The 21,584-nt window shown below is 56.7% G+C and overlaps 2 protein-coding genes across 7 annotated transcripts in view; both read left to right on the top strand.

Moving 5' to 3' along the window:
• The window catches only part of RNF157 (ring finger protein 157), a 66,266-nt gene extending 52,068 nt beyond the window's left edge, over positions 1-14,198 (top strand). For 3 of the 6 annotated variants that reach the window (XM_033090624.1, XM_033090626.1, XM_033090628.1), the window contains 7 exons: positions 115-223; positions 1,847-1,958; positions 2,423-2,610; positions 2,868-2,930; positions 3,981-4,029; positions 5,738-5,848; positions 11,564-14,198. In XM_033090624.1, the coding sequence (XP_032946515.1) occupies positions 115-223; positions 1,847-1,958; positions 2,423-2,610; positions 2,868-2,930; positions 3,981-4,029; positions 5,738-5,848; positions 11,564-11,685 (754 nt within the window). In that variant the 3' untranslated portion in view covers positions 11,686-14,198. Of the gene's footprint in view, positions 1-114; positions 224-1,846; positions 1,959-2,422; positions 2,611-2,867; positions 2,931-3,980; positions 4,030-5,737; positions 5,849-9,671; positions 9,713-11,563 lie in introns of all 6 variants that reach the window. The other 3 variants (XM_033090625.1, XM_033090630.1, XM_033090627.1) reach the window with 3 other exon arrangements.
• Positions 14,199-15,341: 1,143 nt separating this feature from the next.
• On the top strand, positions 15,342-20,270 carry FOXJ1 (forkhead box J1). Its single transcript, XM_033090631.1, has 3 exons — positions 15,342-15,512; positions 16,075-16,740; positions 18,500-20,270. The coding sequence occupies exons 2-3, from the start codon at positions 16,243-16,245 to the stop codon at positions 19,265-19,267; spliced, it is 1,266 nt and encodes a 421-aa protein (XP_032946522.1). The 5' UTR covers positions 15,342-15,512; positions 16,075-16,242; the 3' UTR covers positions 19,268-20,270.
• The last annotated feature ends 1,314 nt before the right edge of the window (positions 20,271-21,584 follow it).

Raw genomic sequence — 21,584 nt, 5'->3', positions numbered from 1 at the left:
GATTGGGGGTTCCCTTCACTTCCCCTCACGGTCCTCTTCCTCCTGTGAAGTCTGGTCAGTCACTTCCGTTCTCTAAATGGCTGTCGGCTCAGCTGCGTCTCCCGGACATTACAGGTCCCTCTCCCAGAACTCATCTGTGCTGCACGAAGAGGACGATGAGCGCTCTTGCAGTGAATCTGAGACGCACCTCTCGCGGAGGCCATCAGCTCAGCAGCTTGAACAGGTAACCTGCACTGCCCCCCTTTCTTAAGCGGTAGACTCCCAAGTGCTTGCCTCCTACCTTCCTGCCTCTTCGGGTCCATCTGCTGTCATTCATTCATCAAACCGCTTTGGAACACTCTCTGAGACAGCAGCAACATTTTCGTTGGATTTATTCGTTCAGCAGTATATGGGGCCTGTGGTGTTTACCGGGCACTGTTCCATATGCTGAGGATGGCAACAAGGAGGGCACTGCAAAGGTCCCTGCCCTCAGGGCGCTGATATTCTTGAGAGTGGGTGGTGGCGGACACAAAAGACAGTAGGTGAAAATGTGTGTGTCACACGGCGCTGTGGATGAGTGACAGGTGAGGGAGAAAGGAGTGTCCAGGCCAGAGGTGGGGCCTTGTCTTAAAAAGCGGTCTGTGAACAGAGAACGAAGGCAGTGTGGGAGCGAGCTCTGCAGACGTCTGAGAAAAGAGGTTCTAGGTGTAGGAACAGCAGGTGGAGAAGCCCCGAATGGGAGCATGCCAGGAGGCCCGTGAGGTGAAGACAGTGGGGTTTCCTCCCCGCGCACCCCTCACAGAATTTATTAAAGAGGGTCATTATCGCAGTCTTGGCAAGGCAGTGAGCCAGGTACCATGAGCAGACAAAGTTGGCAGAATGGTTCCTGTGCTTACGAGCTCGTGATCTAGCGGGCACAGGACATGTACTGTACCAGGCACACAGTTGTCGCTCAGTTAAGTGTTTGTTGAATGAATGAATGAATGAATGAATGAATGAATGTAAGGAGAACCCAAGTGCATCCAAAACGGGCAATACGGTGCTGTGGCGGAGGCGTGGAAGATTTCGGGTGGAAGAAACCAGAACGGGTGTGATGGAGGGGTAGCATTTGAGATGAACCTTGAAATTCTTTAGACATGAAGAGAAATGTGAAACATTCCAGGTGGCAGCACATGCCAAGTCACAGAGCAGGAAGCGCAGGCTCTGAGTAGGCCAGTGGTTCTGTGAGAGCTTTGCTTCCCCCAAGGCCCACCTGCCGGAGGTGTGTAGATGGATTAGGCAGGAGACAGGGTAGCCAGGACTACTCCAGGTACCCAGGCGGGAGGGAAAGCCAGAAGTAAGATGAAAGAACGCCTGGGGAAAAGAGACCCCGAGGCCTTTGCCTCTGCCCGTCCAGGTGACCGAGAGGTGGGTGTGAGGAGCGGGTTGGGAGGGAAGGTGGCATTTGTCTTAGAACCAACCCGACATCCCAGTGGAGAGGCGCAGCAGGCAGTGAGACCTCTGCTGCTTTTGTGTACTTCTCCTTCAGAAGGAAGGCTGTTTATAACCCCAGGGAAAGCTGGGGTGTTCCCATGTCACAGCTGCTGGGTGACCTGTGTCACCTGAGCTGCAGTCTTTGTATGGCCCCAGCAGATGCTGTGCCTCGGGCAGGGTGTGTTGACTGAAGTCTGCAGCTCCCCTGGGAGACAGCCGTTCCAGGCCAGGGCTGGAGAGAGGTGATGACAGAAGAGAGATGGCTGGCCTCTGCCTGTCACACATGTCGCCTCAGTCCCTCCCAGGGTCCCCTTTCCTCCTCCCCTTTGCCCACGTCCCCGCCCTTTCACCCTTGCTCAGTGTGTTTGACCAGTGTGTCCCCCGTGTCCCTCAGGAATGTGGCGGAACTCCAGACAGCGAGAATCTTACCATGTCCTCATCGGGCCCTATTGACCAGTCGTCTTGCACAGGGACGCCTCTCTCCTCCACGATTTCCTCCCCAGAAGGTACCTGAGGGAGCAGGGAGCGATCGAGCATGTTCTCCTCCTCAGACTAGTCCACAGCGCCCCTAATGTTTCCTGGGGAACAGACCTGAGCCGCAAATTCACACCTACGGTGTGTGGCCACGCAGGCCCCAACTTGAGCAGGAAGGGGGCCCTGCTGTCCTGCGAGGAGCTGGCGCTCTGGCCGCCGAGCTGGGGGAGAAGCAGGTGTCTCCCTGCCAGTCCTGCCCACACAAGGTCCCCCTTGAACATTCTGACAGGGAGAAGCAAATCTCTGGTCCCGAGGTTGAGTTCTGAGCTCTAAAATGTGGAACACCTTAACTCTAAAACCTTTTCAGGTGAGGGCAAGGTGAGGCCACAGTGGTCCTCGCTGCGAGGTACAGGGAAGAGAGCTCTGCTCCTCGGGCGGGCAGCTCCCCAAAACCGTGCCTCTCTTCGTCTCCTTCCCTCTCCTCCTGTCCCCAAAGAGCCTGCCAGCAGCAGCCTGGCGCAGTCGGTCATGTCCGTGGTGTCCTCCCAGAGCCAGCACTCCCAGGTCAGCACAGACACGGCCTCCTCCATGTCCGGCTCCTACATCGCCCCCGGCACTGAAGACGAGGGAGAGGCTCTCCCTTCCCCACAGGCGGCTAGCAGGGCCCCCTCAGAGGAAGGAGAGGTAAGGGAGGGGCTCGGGACGAGCTGGCCCCTCTGTGCTCTGCCTGTGTGTCCCACATCACTCACTGCAGGGGCTGCCAGCGACATCTGCACAGCCCCCACCATGCTTGGAAGGAGAGCCAGGGGAATGAGGGCTGGGGTGTGACTGAAGGCTCCTTCAGCCCTGATCCCGTTGGGCACCACGTCGGGTTTGCTGCCAGGCGCACTGGGTGGGAGAGCCGGCGTATCTGTGCGGCGAATCGTGGTGCTCTCTTCCAGGTGATGTCAGCAGCGTCTGCAGACAGCAACTTTGTCGGCCTTGCAGAAGAGCAGGATGCAGAGGTAATAGCAACAGGGTCGCCGTGTGGCCTCCCAGTCAGAGGGACTGTTGGCGCTGGCGAGGGAAGCAGCTAGAATGGCGCTGTTCTGGAAGAAGCCTTCCAAGGAGGCCGGTCAGGGGTGCGGGATGGAGGGACAAGCAGCCGCTCACCCCAGTCGGTGGCCTGTCATTAGCAGAGGGCTCTGCTCCCCGTGTAACAGGCATGGCGTGGGTTCTAGAGGGAACACTTTCCCGCCAGACCCTAGACCTTGAGAAAGTGTTTGTCCTTCACTTAGGATTTACAAAGGCTGACTGTGCCGCAGGCACTGCCTGGCACTGAGGGGCATAAAGACCCAAGTGACCTGGTTTCTGCCTGCCCCCCACCCTCTATACCCATCCAGGAGCCCTGGCCAGGGGGCGGGGAGTGGGGAGGACAGGATTCAGTGTGAGAAGTGCCCTGACCGAGGGGCGGGGCAGGGACGGCCAGGAAACACCCAGCTCACAGTGATGGTGCTGGAACTTTGTCTTGGGCCAGATGCTCTCGAAAGATTAGGTTGGAGATCCTAAAGGATTTCTGCAAGTTTTATGATCTCACTGTTTGCTTTTTCAGTGGACCACTGTTATTTCTACCTTAGAAAGCAGTTTGAGCTAGAGTCTGACCACGGCTATTCCTGATGTTCCTGGCTTGCGTCCCTAATGTGCCAGAGACCTGGTCCCTCCAGGCCGGCCCCGCCTCACCCCTCCACCTGTGCCTTTGCGGGGCCTCCTAGGCATCTCACACTCGGATGGGAAATGTGTGCCATCCGCGTAGGGCCTGGAATTAAATGCTGTCAGATTGATGAGTTCTGCCTTCAGCCCATGAAGACGCAGTTGACCTTTGACCAGCACAGTTCACACCCACGCTTTTCAAGGGTCAACTGTATCTTCGATCCACGGTTGGGATTTCATGCGTGCAGAGGGCCCACTCAGGTCATATGTGGATTCTCGATCACGTGGGCGGTCGGTGCCCTAACCTCGGCGTCGTGGACTCATTTTACTGCCTGATCACTCAGAGCGCCTTCCTTCTGTCGTAGGGAAACGGTGTCCTAGAGGAAGAGGATGGATCACCCACACAAGAAGATGGTAAAAGACCTGGGCTTTTGCTCCTCTTCTATTTCTTTCTGGGCCTGGGTTGTTCTTTCTAAGGTACAGAAGGGGTCACGGGTGTGAGTTGGGACACGATTCAGGGGTGTGCCATTGGGGAGAGGCTGTCTTCCTGACGGAACAGGAACGCAGGCCGGGGCCGAGGAGCGCGATGACCTTCCCCGCTCTTTCTTGGCTCAGCCAAAGCGATGAGGATGAGGATGCCCAGAGAATATGTGTAGTTCTGCGCTGACATCGAGTAGGTTCTGAAGCTTCTTGGGCAACTGCCATCGCCTCCCTTCCTGCTGCAGCCATTCAGCTGAGCCCCCCAGAGCTTCTCCAGCAGCCCCCAAGTTTAGCAGCAGCAGCAAAACCGTTTCCTCCACTGGGGAGAAAGGACTCTCAGGCAGTTGGTTTGGTTTTGGTTTAGTGAAGAAAATGGCTCCCGTTATAGTGACAGAGATCTTAGGAGCCAACAGCTCATTGTAGACAAGCAAGCGTTCTGTAGCTATTGTAGCGATTTTGTTACCAAAATTGGGGCCCCAGTGGTATGTTCAGTAGGAAGAACCGTTGTTTCTAGTTGGGCTCGCAGGACTGATCTGTAGGGCGCAGGACTGATCTGTAGGGCGAGGGAGAAGGAAGAAGGGGGTGGAGCTGGCAATGGCCCCACCGTGTTCCAGAAACCGGCGTCTCTCCCGTCTGCTGCTCAGAGGTGCCTCCCGCAGAGGGGCACCTCCAAAGTAGACCCGGACCCCCTCCTGGACGCAGATGTCATCCTAGTTGCTTCTGCTTTGGCACTGGCCGTTGCTTGGGGAGTTCGGGGTGTGCATGTGGACTTGACCCCTCTCACCTGGCCAAGTAGCCCTGGAGGAGGGGATGGCTGCCAAGGCTGTGCCTCCCTCACACTCTTGCACGCCAGCCCGAGATGGGGGTGATGTCTTCAGTGCTCAAGGCTCCCTCTGTGACTGTCCCTCCGCCCAGTAGAGTATTTGCTTCTGACAAATGCAGGGCCACAGGTGGTTTCCGCCAGATGCTCTGCAGCCCGCAAGGCGGATTTATGTTTTATCGTCTCCCTTTCACCAAGGGAAAAAAAAAAGGGAGTTTGAAAAAAATCATTTCTAAAACTCCCCCTTCCCGTCTATCACGTCTGTAGGCTTCTGGTCAGTCCCTTAATACATACTCAAAATAACGGGTCTCATAAGAAAAGCGATCAGTTTTTTCAGAATGCCGTGATTCTGATTTAACACACGACACTGTGGACCCTGAGGCCTTCAGTTGTCCTGTGTGTTTGTCATTTGCAGAGCCTTGCGGCCATACCATGCCCCACAGCCGACAGACGCAGGCAGGAACCAGTAGCGTCACCAAGGGCTCCCCAGCTTCCCCCTCCCGCAGAGCCCTGCTCTGGGTCACGTTCCAGTGACCTGCCTCCTTCCAGCCGCCCCCCCCCCCAGGGGTCTGGCACGCTGCGGAACACTGGCTGGAAAGGGGCCACTTAGGGAAACCGAGCAGGCTAGCTCGACAACACGGACATGCCCACACAATTTTATTCCCTTATTGTCCACTCTTTACGCACCTAATTATTGTCTTTTTTTTAACATATGATTTGATTTTTTTTTTTGTCTCCATCCTTAAGATTTTTATTTTAAGGACAGCAAAGCAGAGAAAACATACAGCCAGCCCCTGTCTAACTGCATTAACTCCGTTACAGGCCAGAGGACATGCGCATTTCTAGGTATGGAGTGTGACAATAACAATGAGTTTGACATCGCCAGCGTGAAAGCACTGGACAATAAGCTGTGCTCTGAGGTCTGCTTACCCGGTGAGTGGCAGTCTGCTGAACATGAACTTGGTGGGAGACGCTCCCTTGCTCACACCCCTGCTCTCACCCTGGGACACCCATCTCCGGCCCTGCAGCTCCAGCAAGAGGCCCTGGGCTGTGCAACAAAACCTGTTGCTGAAAGGAAGTGAGGCGGCCTCAGGATGGTCCTTGAGTTTGGTGCTCTGAGGGAGAACATGAGGAGAATCTGTCCTCTCCTTCCCGCCTGGTCTGACTAGCCCCCCTCCATCACCATCTTGCAGATCCCATGGCAGGTGGCCAAGAACTTTGAGGCAGACCCCACCTCTCTAGGGTGGTCTTGAAAGAGCCCGAGCCCTTAAAAAGGGCATCTGCAGCTCCTCAGAAGAAATGTGTTTAGCTACCGTGTTTCCCCCAAAATAAGACCTAGCCGGACCATCAGCTCTAATGCATATTTTGGAGCAAAAATTAATGAACGACCTGGTCTTACATAAGACCTGGTATTACGTTACATTATAATGTATTTTATATATATATTATTTATATTATTTATATTATATTATATTATATTATATTATTCTCGGTCTTACATTAAAATAAGACCAGGTCTTATGTTAATTTTTGCTCCAAAAGACGCATTAGAGCTGATGGTCAGGCTAGGTCTTATTTAAGGGGAAATACAGGATCAGGGAAGAATTTGAGCGCCAACGTTTTACAGACTAGCGAATGGCTCTGTGAGCCAGTGAGTTTTGGGTTCTCAGTTGCATTGTACTTATTAGACCTGGATCCCAAAGGAGAGGTCAGGGGTCGCCAGTGACCAGGCTTCCTGGAGCCCTAACTTTAGCTTTAATGAGCGCTGTCAACGTGCCGGCCGGTGTTCCTTCTCAGGATGCTAAACAACCTAGGCTGGTTTCTCACAACGGAGCCACATTAGTCACACGCTGTGCTCCAGCCTCCTTCTGCCCCATGTACTCACTCAGGGCTCCACAGGCCACTTCTGTAAAGCCAAGCCTTGCCCACGCCGGCTAGGCCAAAGCCACCGCTCCCGGTTTGACAGCAGAGATTGTCCTTCACACTGTGTTGTCTGTAATCTCTCTAACATCCCCGCAAATGAAGGCTTATTTCAGCTTCAGAACAGCCACATCATATGGGTCCAGTGCTTTACTCGCTCAGCGAAGTGGCCAGAGGCGTTGGGGCGACTCAGCGTCCTGTGGTTGCCACTCTCCATCAGCCTGTGAAAGACACGGGTCCTCACACGCTTGGGCCCTGCGCAGGCTGTGGCAGGGGAGCCAGCCGTACATCTTGGGAGATGCTTTCTCCAGCCTTTCAAAGGGCTCTTGGGGCATTTTCTATTAGCGGTGACGTAGTCAGGGCTGGCCTGGAGCTGCTGGAGCCCAGGGTACTCTTCACCCCCCCGCCTCCCCACTCTGTACCTCGCTTCTGTCTGTCCATTTGTTTTCCACGTCTTTTTGCCAAGTGTAAAATCTGTCTGTCTGGTTCGTTTATTTATAAATTCATTTACGTTCCCTAGACTTCGTATGAAAGTTCATGTTCACTCTGTGCCAACACTGTCCTCCCTGGCTATGCCACGCCCCACACCAAGCTTGCTGGGCCTGCGCCCATCCCAGAGGCTCTTGCGTAGGTTTCCATTCCCAACTGGCAAGGGCCTGTGCTCAGTATTCCAACATTTTCCGAGAAAAAATATCTGTGAGGATATAGTCACTCCTGTTGCAGACAAATGGAGATGCTTCTGTGCAAGGGTTACGGGAAGGGTTGGTTTTGGCATCCTTGGTCACTAATTGGGGAAGATGACATCTCTGCCTTCACTTGGCCCTGTGTCTGTGGCAGCCACATCGGCCATCTGCTCGCTGGGCTTCAGGGGAGAATCTAGGCTCCTGCCTCCCTCGGGGGGCTTCTCCACCCACCCCCATTTTGTTGGCAGAGGGAGCTGCTGGGAATTGTTTTAGCCGACCATGCTGGTGGAACTTCGAGCTTATTCCTTCTGCTTCTTCCTCTTCCTGATCCCTCTGGCCAGCCTGCTTTTTGATACTTACTCTACTGATGGGATTGCAGGGAGAGGGGAGCGAGACCTAGAAGGAAAGAAGGAAGGAAGGAAGGGCCCGTGGGGCTCCTTGTGGTGATCTCAGGAGCTAGCTGATCTGAGATTAAAGTGAGTTCACAGTGGAAGCCAGACATGAAACCAGATGCCAGTGACGGCTGTTGGGAGTGGGACTCGGTGTAAGCACTTGAGTGCGCTGTCCCATCGTACCTCACCAGAGGCCTCAAGGCTCTGACATACGGAACAGGGTAACCACATCTGCTCTTGCAGTAAAACGCTTCTCTGCTTCTGCTGTTGGCATTATACTGGTAGCAAAGTGCTGGGGAACTCTCTGGAAGCATCTGCTGGGTGAGTGACAGGCGTATCCGTTTTGGTAGGTCCCGTGGAATGAATAGGCCTCTTCTCCCTCAGCCATAAGGTGAAACTTCCCATCGTACGACTGAGATACCCGCCGGCTGGCTCGACCCTCGGATTCCTATGATACCAGGACAGCTTCCCATTCCCTGCACGGAGGGCCAATGAGAAGTGGGGTTGGGGAGCACCCCCCGTTCTCCCTGTCCGCACACCACCCTCCCCATGCTCACATATGCTCTGTCAGGAGATCCAGCCAGTGGTGAGGACCACTCAGGTCCCCATCTTCACCACACTCATCAGTGACACTGAGAGTTGTCCTAGGAGGCTTCTGGGCCTTCTTGGGCCCCACAACCAAGGGGGTGGGAGGAGGTTCTGAAAAGTTCTCAAAGAGAAGAAATCTAAGGTGACAGGTGTAGGTGGTGAGCAGATTAGAGTTTCAGGGCCATGCTAATTAGATGTGGTTCCAAGGAATTTGATGGAATATCACACAAGTGTCAGGATAGTGGTCGGGGACCAGTGATAATTCTGTGAAAAGGCTCTGGGGAGTGTATGTGATGGCAAAAAGCAAAGGTGATTCGGGTGTGTTAGTGGAAATGCAAATATATTTTTAAATGACTGCATTGCGCAGGAGTGGGCATATCCAATGAAACTGAAAACTACTTCAGGAGACCTGAAGTGCAATTCACTCCTCTCAAGAGGAGTGACGGACCCAAGACTAAGACGCTACTAGGAACGTTTACGCTTCATAGACACTAAGGGAAAATCCCAATTAACTGTCTCTTTCCCCTGGAGAGAAACTCTACAAGGCAATTGAACCATTATAGCTTTACATTTACTTAGTGGCTTGGCAGAGGCAGGAAAGAGGTGTGCACAATTGCCCGAAATGTGCTCCCCAAATCTGCCTCTAGAGGTCTCTTAAGCTCCCATTTCTGATTCCCCAAAGTGGGGATTGAGTGGAAAGTACCTTTGTCCATCTCCCGTAAAGGATTTTAAACCTCCAAGTTTCATTTTCTGGCTGAAGGGCTGGAAAAAATGGTAGCGCTTGCTCGGGAAGTCCTCCTGGCATTCTGGGTTTTCTTCGTCTAGCCACGCCAGCCCTCTGGTGCAGGGGAGCAGAGAGCAGGGTTTTTCCGAGCGCCCTCAGGATCCTCTAGGGGAAAGGGTACCACTGAGAGCATATCAAGAGGCCAGGGAGGACAGACTTCAGATCTGAGTCTGGAGGCTGTTCCAGAAAGAACTGGTGGTCGGCCCTGGCTGAGTATTCTAGAATGGTGGTGTTGGCATCGCGGACTCATGTGAACTCAGCAGGCAGCCTGTCAGTCGCCATCTCCTGGCGAGCTGCTGGTGGCGACGGTGACGGTGTTTTTATTTTGTGCAGGCATGTGTGTCTTCTCTCCTGTTTACCATTTGCTTTTGGTCTTTCCTACCAAACAGCCGCAGTTCCGGAGTCCTGCCCCATAAACATTGAGGAATAGGTATGAGATCTACCAAATTATGTAAATGAACAAACAACTCATTTTATTTGGGGGTTCCTAACCTAAAGGGCAACCTTGCCTTCTCTTCACCCTGTCCCACTTAGAGTGCCACCTCAGAGGCCGAGAGCACTGCAGACCCACAGCCCAGGCTCCAGTACCCCAGGGACGAAAGGTCCCCCAATTCCCATTAGGTGTGAGTGATACCTAAGAATTTCCTGTCTTACTCACTTCTCTTCCCCTGGGGTCCACCACCTACACTGTTAGAGACTTAGGATGGATTAGCACAGCAGGACATTTCTGGGGAATAAGCAGTTTTTACCCGCTGAATCCTAGTGTTTCTGCCATTAGAGGGTTTCGTGTCTTGGGCTGGCGGAACCTGAGGCCGACCCCACACATCTGTGACTGTCCTCCCTCAAATATGAAAGTGGGGAGCCTCAGGCCCACCCTCAGAGTTGGCTGCGGGGAGCTGACAGGCTGGTGGAGTTCAAGGAGCTCAGGGATTCAGCCCTTTCCACGCAGTGAGAAGTGGGTGGCAGTGCAGACTGGGGGAGCCTTCGGAGTGGAGTGGAGCAGAGTATGCTGGGCATCCTCTGGGCCTCATTGGGCTGGGGGCTGAGGGCAGGGTGTGGGGGTGCAGCCTGGCGGTTCGCGGGCCAGAGGAGGGAAGGCCTTCCCTAACCCGGGCAGTTGGGTCTTCATCCCGAGTGGGCAGTTGGGTCTTCATCCCGAGAGTGTGGGCAGCTGCGGCCCTGCCTTTCCTCTCAGAGGAGCTTCTGGCTGCACTGGATGGAGCCAGGCTGTGGGCTGGGGGAACCGTTAAGGGGAGGTGGAGGGAAGGGGTGAGGGTGGCTAAGCAAAGCTGGGGGCGCTGGTTGTTGAGCACAGCCTGCCAGCCGGAGCCCTGCTCAGCACTGTCCCGCGCTACCTGTTGTCATCACTGCAGCCCTGTGAAGTAAGGAAAGTGACCTGTCTGGGCTGACAGTCCGTACTCAGGAACTGGGAGTGGAGCCCAGGTGTTCTGATGACTAATTGAGACGTAACTGGGGAGTGCACAGCGGGGCAGCGATGGACTGGGTACAGAGCACGAAGGAGAGAGAAGAAAGGGTTTTGCACCACAGCAGCCGGTGCTCCACGTGCAAGAAGGCAGGCTGGGGGAGATGATGAGTTTAGTAGGTGATACCTGTGGGACCCTAAGGCTCTGGGGCTAATGTCTCCTGGGGTTGATGGCACCAGCTGATAGCAAACCTCAGCGGCTGCTAGGCTGCTGCTCGGGTCAGAAAGAGATGAAGAGCAACAGGTGTGGGGGAAGGGGTGCTGGAACCCTCATCGCCCTGTCCTCCCCCAATGCCACTGGGTCCCTGGCACCCTGCTGGGCAGCCAGTCACTTCCGGCCCCCCAACCTCCAGCGAACAAAGAACGCTAACACTCTGGGCCCAAATGAACACACTCTTCTGCGTCCCCTCCACTTCTTCCTGCCCTGAGGAAGATCTCAGCTAGACCCCCTTTCTTTTTCCTTGTCCGCCATAACATATGGCCCAAGTTCAAAACAAATGAAATACAAAAGTGGATCCTAGGGCACGTTCACAAAACAAGGAACCTCCTGCGTGTCCCTCTGTCAGTGGGCCACAGTGGCCATGCCTACCTAGCCCGGTGGGGCAGGAGCAGCCCCCTGCACCTGGTGGCGCCTACTTCTGCCCGTACTCTCACACAATGTGGCCGGCATGTGCACACAAGTTTCAGGTAACACGCATCCTGCTACGTCTGTGCCGAGCTCCTGGGCTGCCCTGCTGGAGACACCATCTGGACCTGGCCAAAGGTCTGCCTCCTATAACCTTCCTTTCTCTCCTCCAGGTACCTGGCAAGCAGATGACAACGTAGTCAGCCATCACAACACACAGCGCCGGCGCTTATCATCCAGCAGTCTGGAGGACGCAGAGAACAGGCCCTGCGTGTGGGGTCCTTTGGCCGTCTGAGAGCCCCACCCCTGTCACAGGGCTGCCTGCCTGACCCCGTGGTCCATCCTGGCCTCACTGGACCGCTGGCCTCCTGGGCATGCTCAGCAAGACACATGGAGACTTGGATACCGTGGGAAAGCCGGACACTGAGGTCAGCCTGCTCCTCCCAGCCTCATCTCCTGCCATAACCGTGATCCCTCCCCTCAGAAGGGACCGGAAGCCTCCTTTCTGCTTGTGGGCGGAAGCCATCGATGAACTGCGCCTCATGAGACCCTTTGCAGAGATGCTGTGGAATTTTCCCACCATATTGCTTGGTCTTCGTTCAGGTGACACCCAGGTCCACAGGCTGATAGTGCATCTTTCTCCTCCTTAGGGGTTAGAACAAGACGACTTGGAGTTTTAGCAGCTTCACCACAGACGCCCATCTGGCATTTTCTGGTTTCTGGGACATCTTAACCAATTTGAAACCTCCAATTTGGGGTGGGGTTGGGGGATGACTCCTGTGAGAAGGGAAAGCCATATTGCACTGTAAGTAGAGATTCCCTCAAAAAGCTCCTTTCCGAAGGACAAGGGACATGGTGGCAAACAAAAGGTTGGTTGAAAAGACAGTTCTTCCTTCTGGCAGCCGAGCTAGTCTCCTGTGCCTTGTGTGTCTGTGTGCTTAGGAAGGAGGTCTTGAACCTGAGAATCCCCCCATTAAACAGTTACCCTCGGGAGGGTTTCTTAGCATCAGGTGCATTCGTGAAGGACTGGCACTCCATCCTAAGGTGACATTTCAAAAAACACACTTTCTGACGACCTGTATGCGCCAGGCACTGTTAGGAGTTGTCATATATTATCACATTTCATCACTACGGCCCTGTCAGGTGGCATTCGTATCCCTATTTCCCCGTCTCCACCCCTTTTTGTTAATAGTTGAAGAAATGGGCTGAGGGAAGGGTGGGCCAGTGATCCTCCCATTGGAGCCCAGGAGCCCCAACAGAAATGGTGGAAAGTGTGGAGCCGGCCAGCAGGGGGCTGGGAGCCAGGGCCTTCACCTCTGGGAGCTCCCCACCCCCACGTTCTCCTCCCCTGCCTTCCAGTTCTCCTGAGCTTGATAGGGGAGGGGGAGGTACTGCCTTCCACAGGCTCATTAGACATTTAGAGCTATTGTTCACATCTCGTGCCCACCCCAGCCCAGTGAGGTGGCTGCAACAGCGAGCCTGGACCGCAAGCTGCAGGGTGGTACTCCGCTCTCAACAATTGTGTTATGGTATCCACACTGCTCTTGCTTTGTGCTTTAGTGAACAGCACAGCATTGGGAAGCAAAACTAGGTACAACAATATGTAAGGCTGAGATGTGGCTCTGTTCTTCCTGATGGCCTGTCTTAGTATTTGGAATTGTCACCCTAGAAGAGCTTCTCGGGGCCATTTCAAGGGCCTCAGAGAGCCAGTGCCCAGGGGATCCACTGCACGTTCTGTGTGGCTTCTGTGCACTGTCAGGTACGCGGTGACCCTCACGGGTTGTGGCTCACATCCTGCCCTGGTATGGGGCGGGGGAGGGGAGGTGACTTGTTCTGACAGATGTAATATGAGCCATGCCAGACTCTAAGCTTCTGTCTTGAGTTCCCACACCCACCCTGTCTGAAATCCTGCAGTGGACCCTGCTGGTTCAGGCCCAACTTCATGACCTTTCTTTCTCCCACCTTTCCTATTTAAGATCTGAGCAATAACCCCACTCCCCGATTCCTTGAAGCTGGAGCTCCCCTTAGCCTAGGGTGGTGGCACACAGACCCACCTCCTCTCCCAGCAGGTAGTATCCACAGTGTGGTGTTACCTGAGATGAAGGAGATGCAGGTAAACAGTAGCCACAGTGGCCAGGAACCGCAAGAGGAAGTCGTTATCTTCACCTGTTCTGGAGGGTCTTTGTCCTCTCCCAGGAAGAGGCTCAGAAAGCTTCCTCCAGGCCTTGCCATATCTGCATTAGAAGGGCCCTTCACTCCTAGTTTCTCAGACACTTCCTTTCTTCCCTCTCACTCCTCTTGTTCTCATTTAAATCTTTGGCAAGCAGAATATCCCACCCAAAGGGGCTGGTCCCCAGTCAGCCTGATCAGGGAACAGGGCAGCTGCCAACCCTACTGGCCCATCCATCATCTGGAGACGGTGCGTCCGGATGGTGTGGCGATCCAGGCCTCCTCAGAGCCTTTCTTCCTTCCCTACCCAGTTCCATCCCACCAGAGCTCATGCCCACGCTGGGACACCTCCTGGGCACAGACCTACACACTTTAAGCCGTCTCACCCGGGGAGAGTTAGTGTCCTGTCCGCCTGATCTCGGCACGCTTGTTGGTCACTTTGCTTTAGGATTTGCACACCTGGTGTGTGCAAGTGTGTGTGTGTACTGTTGTGCCATCTGTGTACCCCTCTCACTCCCTGGAGTTACACTCATGGGCACACTACAGTGGGGACATCGAGGATGCAATATTTATGGATTGCTGCATGATTCCTAAAAATGAATAAAACTGTTTACACAGGAAGGAGAGCTGTTAACTGCACAATTGGCCTATTTGTGAAAAGTTTCTATCCGACTTTCTCCAGCACTCTTTCATACTTTTACTCTAGACAATCTGGAAGTGGAGGAGTGGAAGAGGGCAAGGGGTAGGAAGGACATGCCCCTGGGTAGGAGTTGCTGTACCATCCCCTGTGCACAGGCTTCCCACCCCAGCCCTCCAGGGCCGGGCAGACGCCTGAGTAAGGAGCTCTCACCCCCACCCTCTCCTGTAAACCCGAGAACTTCCAACATTGCAGCTCCTCAATAATTGAAAAGCAGAGAAGCTGGTGACAGGAGGGAGGCCCGGAAAAGGGAGGAGGAAGGGCCACAGTCCCGGAGTGACTCCACCCTTAGTCGCTGTCACTTAAAGGTTGGGGAAATTAATGGGGTAAATGACCCCGCTATGAGATTTTGGCAAGTCCATGGCTTTTCTGAGTTTGACTCACCGGCTCTACTTCCTAAGCTATCTGGAAAGGAGGGAGAACACTGCCGCAGAAGTTTCTGGAATGTCAGGGGTGGGGAGGAAGCCGCTTACCGGGAAAATGGATTACCCTACCCGCCTTGGTGTGTCTGCCATTTCTGCGGCCCTGAGCGGCAGGTGGCATCGGAGAGTCAGACCTGCCGCGGACAGCAGAGCCGATACTCCGGATCGCGAGGGAGGGACAGGCCGCGGAAACGTGAGGGAGTGTCACTCGCAGCCCAGAGGAGAGGAAATGAAACCCCCAGCACACGGTTCCCAAGTCTGAGCCCGCTCCCAGCCTTGGCTCCCGCTCCCGGGGCTGCGTCCCTGGAGCCGTCGATGCCTCGGAGCAGCTGGGACAGGAAGGGTCGGGGCGGGAGTACGGTTCCCGGGGCAAACGGCTCGCCGGGGTGCGCGGGTCTCCACCAGAGCGCCGAGCCGCGCGCTTCTCCGAGCCCTGCGCGCTTCTCCATTCCCTTGGGCGGGAATGCGCGGAGCCCAAGTCGCGGTGGCGGGTAGGGGGCTGGGTGGCGCGGGAGAGGGCAGCAGAAGGAGGGAGTTCCAAGAGAGTTACCGCCAGATAGAGAGGCAAGAGCCCGCGGTCTCCTTGGATACTGCTAACCAATGGCAGCAGCGAAAGCTGTTTATAGGGGCGGGGTGTCGTCATGGCAACAGGAGAAGCCTTTGGAGCGGCTACTTAATGCCGGTCCCGGGGCCGCTGGCGCTCAGAGAAGCGCCGTCGGGCTGGGGGGCGACGAGCGGCGCTACCGGGGCCCTGGAGCTGGGGGCAGAAAGCCACAGGGTTGGGAAGAACTTCTTCCAGAACCTTCCTTTGGCCTGGGCTGCGCTCTGAGCCAGGTAAGGGACCGGGAGGGCTGCGGGACGCAGGGAGGGACGTCAGTACCAGCCGGCTCTCCTATCGGTCCCCGACGGAAGTGGTGGGCCCGGCGACTGACATCTGAGGAGTTTGGGGTAACTCACTTCCCGTTCCCATAACTCTGTCCTGTTCCCTTCCTTCTCCGTGATCTTCCATCCTAATATCCCTTTTCAAAGATCAGACGACCTCCCCAGTTCCCCGCCCCGTCGTATTGCCCTCTTTGGTTCCCTTGCCCCATTAGCATTTGTTGCAGGGTAGGGGTGTCTGATTTCCCGCTCTTGGGGAGAAGGGGATAGCCTTGGATGCCGCTGTCCTCTTCCCTCATTTGGCTACTAAAGTCTCCTCTCCAACCTCAAAAAGGAAAATTGCGAGCGAGGTGGACCCGGGGGGTCGGACCCCAGGGCTCTGCTTCTGTTTCCCAGACCTCCACACTACAAGATCCTCCAGGCTGCGGGGACGATTTTAGAGGAGCCTTCCTCCTCGCACACACCCCGCTCTCGGGGGGTGGGGGAAGAGTGCTCACTCCCGCTGTGGTCCCCGCAGGCCCCACATTCCTATTCCGAAGAGGCCACCCCCGGGTCGCGGGACGGAAGCGCGCGTCCAGGAGGCTGTGTAACTGGAGCTGCAGAAGTCAGAGGGCCAGAGAGCACGGCGGCCACCCTTGGCTCAGCCCTTGGATGTTGACCGCCCCCTCGGAGAGTCCCCGCAGACATGGCGGAGAGCTGGCTACGCCTCTCTGGAGCGGGGACGGCGGAGGATGCCGGGCCGGAGGGCGGCCTGGAGGAGCCCGACACCCTGGATGACAGCCTGACCAGCCTGCAGTGGCTGCAGGAATTCTCCATTCTCAACGCCAAGGCCCCTACCCTGCCCCCGGGGGGTACCGACCCCCACGGCTACCACCAGGTTCCAGGCTCTGCGGCGCCTGGGTCCCCCCTCGCGGCGGATCCCGCCTGCCTGGGGCAGCCGCACACGCCAGGCAAGCCCACGTCGTCGTGCACGTCTCGGAGCTCGCCCCCGGGACTGCAGGCCCCGCCCCCAGACGACGTGGACTACGCCACCAACCCTCATGTGAAGCCGCCCTACTCATATGCCACGCTCATCTGCATGGCCATGCAGGCCAGCAAGGCCACCAAGATCACCCTGTCCGCCATCTATAAATGGATCACGGACAACTTCTGCTACTTCCGCCATGCAGATCCAACCTGGCAGGTAGGGGAGGTGCGGCTTGTGGTCGCTCGCTTCCCACTCTCTTCCTCCCTCTCCACTCTTGCCCTTACTGGACTCACATCCCAGATCCTCAGCCTAGTAGGTGCAGCCCAGCCAGGGCCCCAAGGGAGGAAGGCCGTAGGAGCCCAGTGCTTGGAACTGCCCCTCATTTGACTTTAGAGAAGAAGGAGGGTGGGTGTTCAGAGGGCTTTAGGGATGCAAACGCTGAGGTTCGCTCATCCAGGAGGCTCAGCCCAAGGACCAGAGCCAGACTATGCATGGACACAGTCCCCTAGGTGAGGGTGATAGACTGAGGGACACATTTTCGTCCCAAGTGCTAGGATTCCTAGACACTGCGTTGCCCAAGGACAGTTTGTCATGACCTGACTCAGAAACGGAAGCTGGAGCATCGCCCCCTGCCAAGCTCTGCACGCAGTTGGCTTGCTGGGGAATGCAGGAGGTGTGAAGGCCAGATGTGTTCCAGTGGAGGGGGAACAGGGCCTTCCTAAAACAGCTATCCCAGCCCCCCACTCCAGCCCCTCCCCAGTTTCCTGCCCCCACTCCTTCCCCTCTTCTCAGTCACCCTCCCTGGGGGAACAATTACCTGAGCCAGGTGCTTTCCACTGGGGCTCTGCCTCCTGCACTGGCTTCATATTCCGAGTCTCCGGAACCTGGCGCAGAGCAGCCAAGGGGCCAGGCCACCATGTAAACATCCCAGCCTTGGCAGGGTCACTACCCACTCATCCACCCTGCTGCCCAGCCCCCAGACTGCTGTCTCCAGCATGGTTTGGATAAGACTATGCACCTAGGAATGAACAAGGCAGGATGGTGATTTGAGGCGGGGCAGATATTGCCCTGAGAGTCTTCAACCATTGGGATCAGGGGCTAGTTGGGGACAGAGGCCCCAGGGATACCCAGACTCTTCTGGGGCACCCACAGGCAGCAGGCCGCAAGATCACAGTCTCAAGCTCTTCTACACTCGCTTGGGCCCAGACTCTGAGGTAGTCCCATATGTAGCCTCAGTGAGAAATCAGAGACCCCCACCCAACCCCAAGCCTTGGAAGTTCAGGCTGCGGAAGTGGGCCCCAGGAATGAGCACTTATGCTCTTTGCTGTGTAACAATCAACTGAGGCCTCACAGCCTGAGGTGGGAGGAGGGGGTCGTGGGGGGTGAGGGCCCAGGCCAGCAGTCCGCTTAACAAACAAGGGATGTCATCAGATCCCACCACATTTCATCCCTCCACACACTCGCGTGTGCCTGCACAGGTGTGCATGTACACACACACACACGCACACAACCTCGGTCGCCCAGTGCCCCTCACCGCAGCTTTGCCTGGAAACCACCTCAAGCGTACCCTCATGGTACTCCACAGAGAGGGCCAGCCAGGCCCCGGTGGAGGGAGATGGCTGTCCAGGCCCTGGGGGAGCTGAGGCCCTTGGCCAGAGGCCGCAAGCGGTGGGGTAAGGGAGGGCGGGCAGGATAGGGTGGCACTGAGAGCCACCCTGCAGCTCAGGGCTCGGATGATTGAGCAGGCAGATATCCCAGCAACAGGGAACAAAAGCGCCCGACAGCACTCCTGGCTCCGGGTGCCCTGTGGCTGGTGTCCCAGAGCCTCCCAGTCAGAGCAGCGCCTCTGTCCCCCCTCCCCTGTCAGAGAGTAGATGGTAGGAGGACATGCAGGAGCATTAGCAGCCACCCGTCACCAACCCTTCCTTCCCACTCACCCAACTGTCTTCTGTCTCTTCTCTCTCCCTGTGCCCAGAATTCCATCCGCCACAACCTGTCCCTGAACAAGTGCTTCATCAAAGTACCTCGGGAGAAGGACGAGCCGGGCAAAGGGGGCTTCTGGCGCATCGACCCCCAGTACGCCGAGCGCCTGCTTAGCGGGGCTTTTAAGAAGCGGCGGCTGGCCCCAGTCCACATCCACCCGGCCTTTGCCCGCCAGGCCGTGCAGGAGCCCAGCACGGCCCCGTGGGCCGGGCCACTGACCGTGAACACCGAGGCCCAGCAGCTGCTGCAGGAGTTCGAGGAGGCCACTGGGGAGGTGGGCTGGGGTGCGGGCGAGGCCAGGCTTGGGCATAAGCGTAAACAGCCACTGCCCAAGCGGGTGGCCAAGGTCCCACGGCCCCCCAGCACCCTGCTGCTGACCCAGGAGGAGCAGGGAGAGCTGGAACCCCTCAAAGGCAACTTTGACTGGGAGGCCGTCTTCGATGCCGGCTCTCTGGGCGGGGAGCTGGGCACACTGGAGGCCCTGGAGCTGAGCCCGCCGCTGAGCCCCGCTTCTCATGGGGACGTGGACCTCACCGTCCACGGCCGCCACATCGACTGCCCCACTACCTGGGGGTCTTCAGTGGAGCAGGCTGCTGACAGCCTGGACTTTGATGAGACCTTCCTGGCCACATCATTCCTGCAGCACCCCTGGGACGAGAGTGGCAGTGGCTGCCTGCCTCCAGAGCCCCTCTTTGAGGCCGGGGATGCCACCCTGGCCGCTGACCTGCAAGACTGGGCCAGTGTTGGCGCCTTCTTGTAAGAGGCTAGGCCCCGCCCCACCTCCGGACAGCACCCAAGTCAGGGCCCAGACTGCCCCCAACACAGGCCCATGGAACCCTACCGCCCAGGCAGGAGCTAGGCCAAGTCTCCTGAGGCTGGCCCCACAAGGCCACAGGGCCCCTGGCCCAGGCTGCCCTCAGATTTCAGCCCAGGAGGCTAAGACCTGGGGCCCAGGACCAGAATTGCTGCCTCCCCTCCCCAGCCCCCATACACACAGTGTTTCATTAACCCTCACCTGCCCTGCTTCAGGGACCAGCTAACGAGTCCTGCACTGTGAGAGCTGCGGCCTGGAGGGGCCCTGGCCCGGCTGGGAAGCAACAGGACAGGGCCCGCCCCAGAGCACCTCAGCTTCAATGCTTCTCCCTCTCCCGCTTTCCTCCCCAGGTCTGTATCCAGAGAAAGTTCCCAGGTACAACAAATGCTAATTAGGTGACAGCAAATTAAGCCCCTGGAGGCCTCTCTGGGCAAAGCCTCCCTGGGGCTGGGGCGGGCAGTAGCGGGGGCAGAGCTGGGGGGAGGGGCAGAGAGCAGAGACAGAAATGAGGTCGGGGTGCCAGGTAGGATAAGGACATTTTCTAAGGCTTCTGGGGTCTTCTCCTGGCCCCATCCCTAAAGGTGGGCAGAAGGTAGAAATCCCTAATTTTTGAGCCCGACTGGAGGCTGAGAACAGTGGGGAGTTGGGGTTCCGGGGGGCAGGGGCAGCAAAGCTGCAGAGGGGAGGGGACAGACAGACTAATGTAGTGAGTGTAGCATAGCTGAGGCTTAACAGGGACGCCTACGAAGATTGCTAGAACCACGGGGACCAGGAAGGGGGATCGCCCCGGTCCTCTGCCTGGACTGTGGGAGGGAGTGTCTTACTCCACCTGAGCCCCCCAGGGCTGCATCCCATATCCACCTTCCTGCCTCATGGGGCAGTGTAACCTTTTTCATGGGAAGTTATTTACAATAAAAAAATTTTTTGAAAATAAATTTTTTTTAAATCTGAAATTGGACCTGCTTGCAACTTTCTCTGAGAAAAGGTGATGGCCAGTTTTGGAGGGGGGCCTTCTCTGTGATGGTGAGGGGGACACAGCTGGGAGGAAATTGCAGTTGCGGGGTCACTAAAGGCCTGAAGAGTGCCCTCTGATGAACGACCTTCCTCTGTGTCCACAAGGAAAAAGGGACAAAGAGACAGCCGTCAGGGGGTCTCCTGCAGCCTGGGCCTCATTGCCTACATCTGCACAGTGGGGAGAACTGTACCCACAAAAGGAGGCAGAGCCCCCCTCCCTGGCCATGGGGACTCACAAAGGCCAAGCATGCCCAGGGTTGGCTCACTAGTCCCCCACTGTGCGGGCCTGCCTGGGCTTGTCTGCCTGAGTCTGCGGTCCCTGGCATGGGCCCATCTCCAGCAGCTCCCTCCATCAGTCCTCTCCTGCAGGGACAAGGTGCGAGGTCAGAGGGCCCCAGCCCCAGGTGCCCCACTTTGCACCCTGGCGTGTGTTCTCCCAGGCCTGTACCTTCCCTCCAAGGCCCAATGCCGGCTTTAGGAGGAAGGCCATCATGAAAGTGCCCAGACCCTAATTCCTACCCACTCACACTGGCAGTCCGTTCTGTGAGGAACCAGCTTACCAGGGTTCTGATGTGGAAACTGAGGCACTGGAAATGTATATTTGGGTGACACACAGTTGCACCTTTCAACCCCCTCACCCCAGCTTTGCCTGGAAACCACCTCAAGCACACCCTCATGGTACACACTTCCCCCAGCGCCCGCCCACGTGTGCGCGCGCGCACACGCGCGTGCACACACACACACACACACACACACACACACACACACAGGCACAAATGGGCACTGTCCTGCACAATCCTGCCCAGCCTCCACGAACCCCTTTCTCCCCTGAAGCCCTTTTCTTTCCCTTCACTCAAGCTTGGCTCTAGGCCAGACTGGCATTCCCGGTGCAAACTTGCTGCTTTCACTTGCTAATTATTCCAAATATTTCAGAAGGGCAACACACTGCAGGGCCAATGGGGTTGGGGCCTTCCTGAGCCCAGAAGCCAGCCCAACCCCTCCCCACAGCACGCTGCAGAGGCTGCCTCTGCTCTGGGGCTTTCTTCACCCCCAAGCAAATTCTCCCTCCCCCCACCCCCACCAGCCTACCTCTCCAGGACCCCCAGCATTGCGGGAACAAGGGGCACTTAGGCCTTCTCCACTGGCCCCCAGGAGCAGCCTCCAGCCCTGACCAAAGAGGGTACACCTTGGACTGACAGGCGGGGCATGCCACGGTCAGCCCCACCCCCTCCTCACCCTCTACCTAGGT

Source organism: Rhinolophus ferrumequinum, chromosome 21, assembly GCF_004115265.2.
Source record: "Rhinolophus ferrumequinum isolate MPI-CBG mRhiFer1 chromosome 21, mRhiFer1_v1.p, whole genome shotgun sequence".
Lineage (NCBI taxonomy): Eukaryota > Metazoa > Chordata > Mammalia > Chiroptera > Rhinolophidae > Rhinolophus > Rhinolophus ferrumequinum.
This window is presented reverse-complemented; position numbering and strand designations above follow the sequence as displayed.

Excerpts from the sequence above, each read along its gene's own strand:
- FOXJ1 (XM_033090631.1), top strand. The coding sequence starts at position 16,243 with ATGGCGGAGAGCTGGCTACGCCTCTCTGGAGCGGGGACGGCGGAGGAT. Across the intron at positions 16,741-18,499 it reads ATGCAGATCCAACCTGGCAG|AATTCCATCCGCCACAACCT; the intron begins GTAGGGGAGGTG and ends CCCTGTGCCCAG.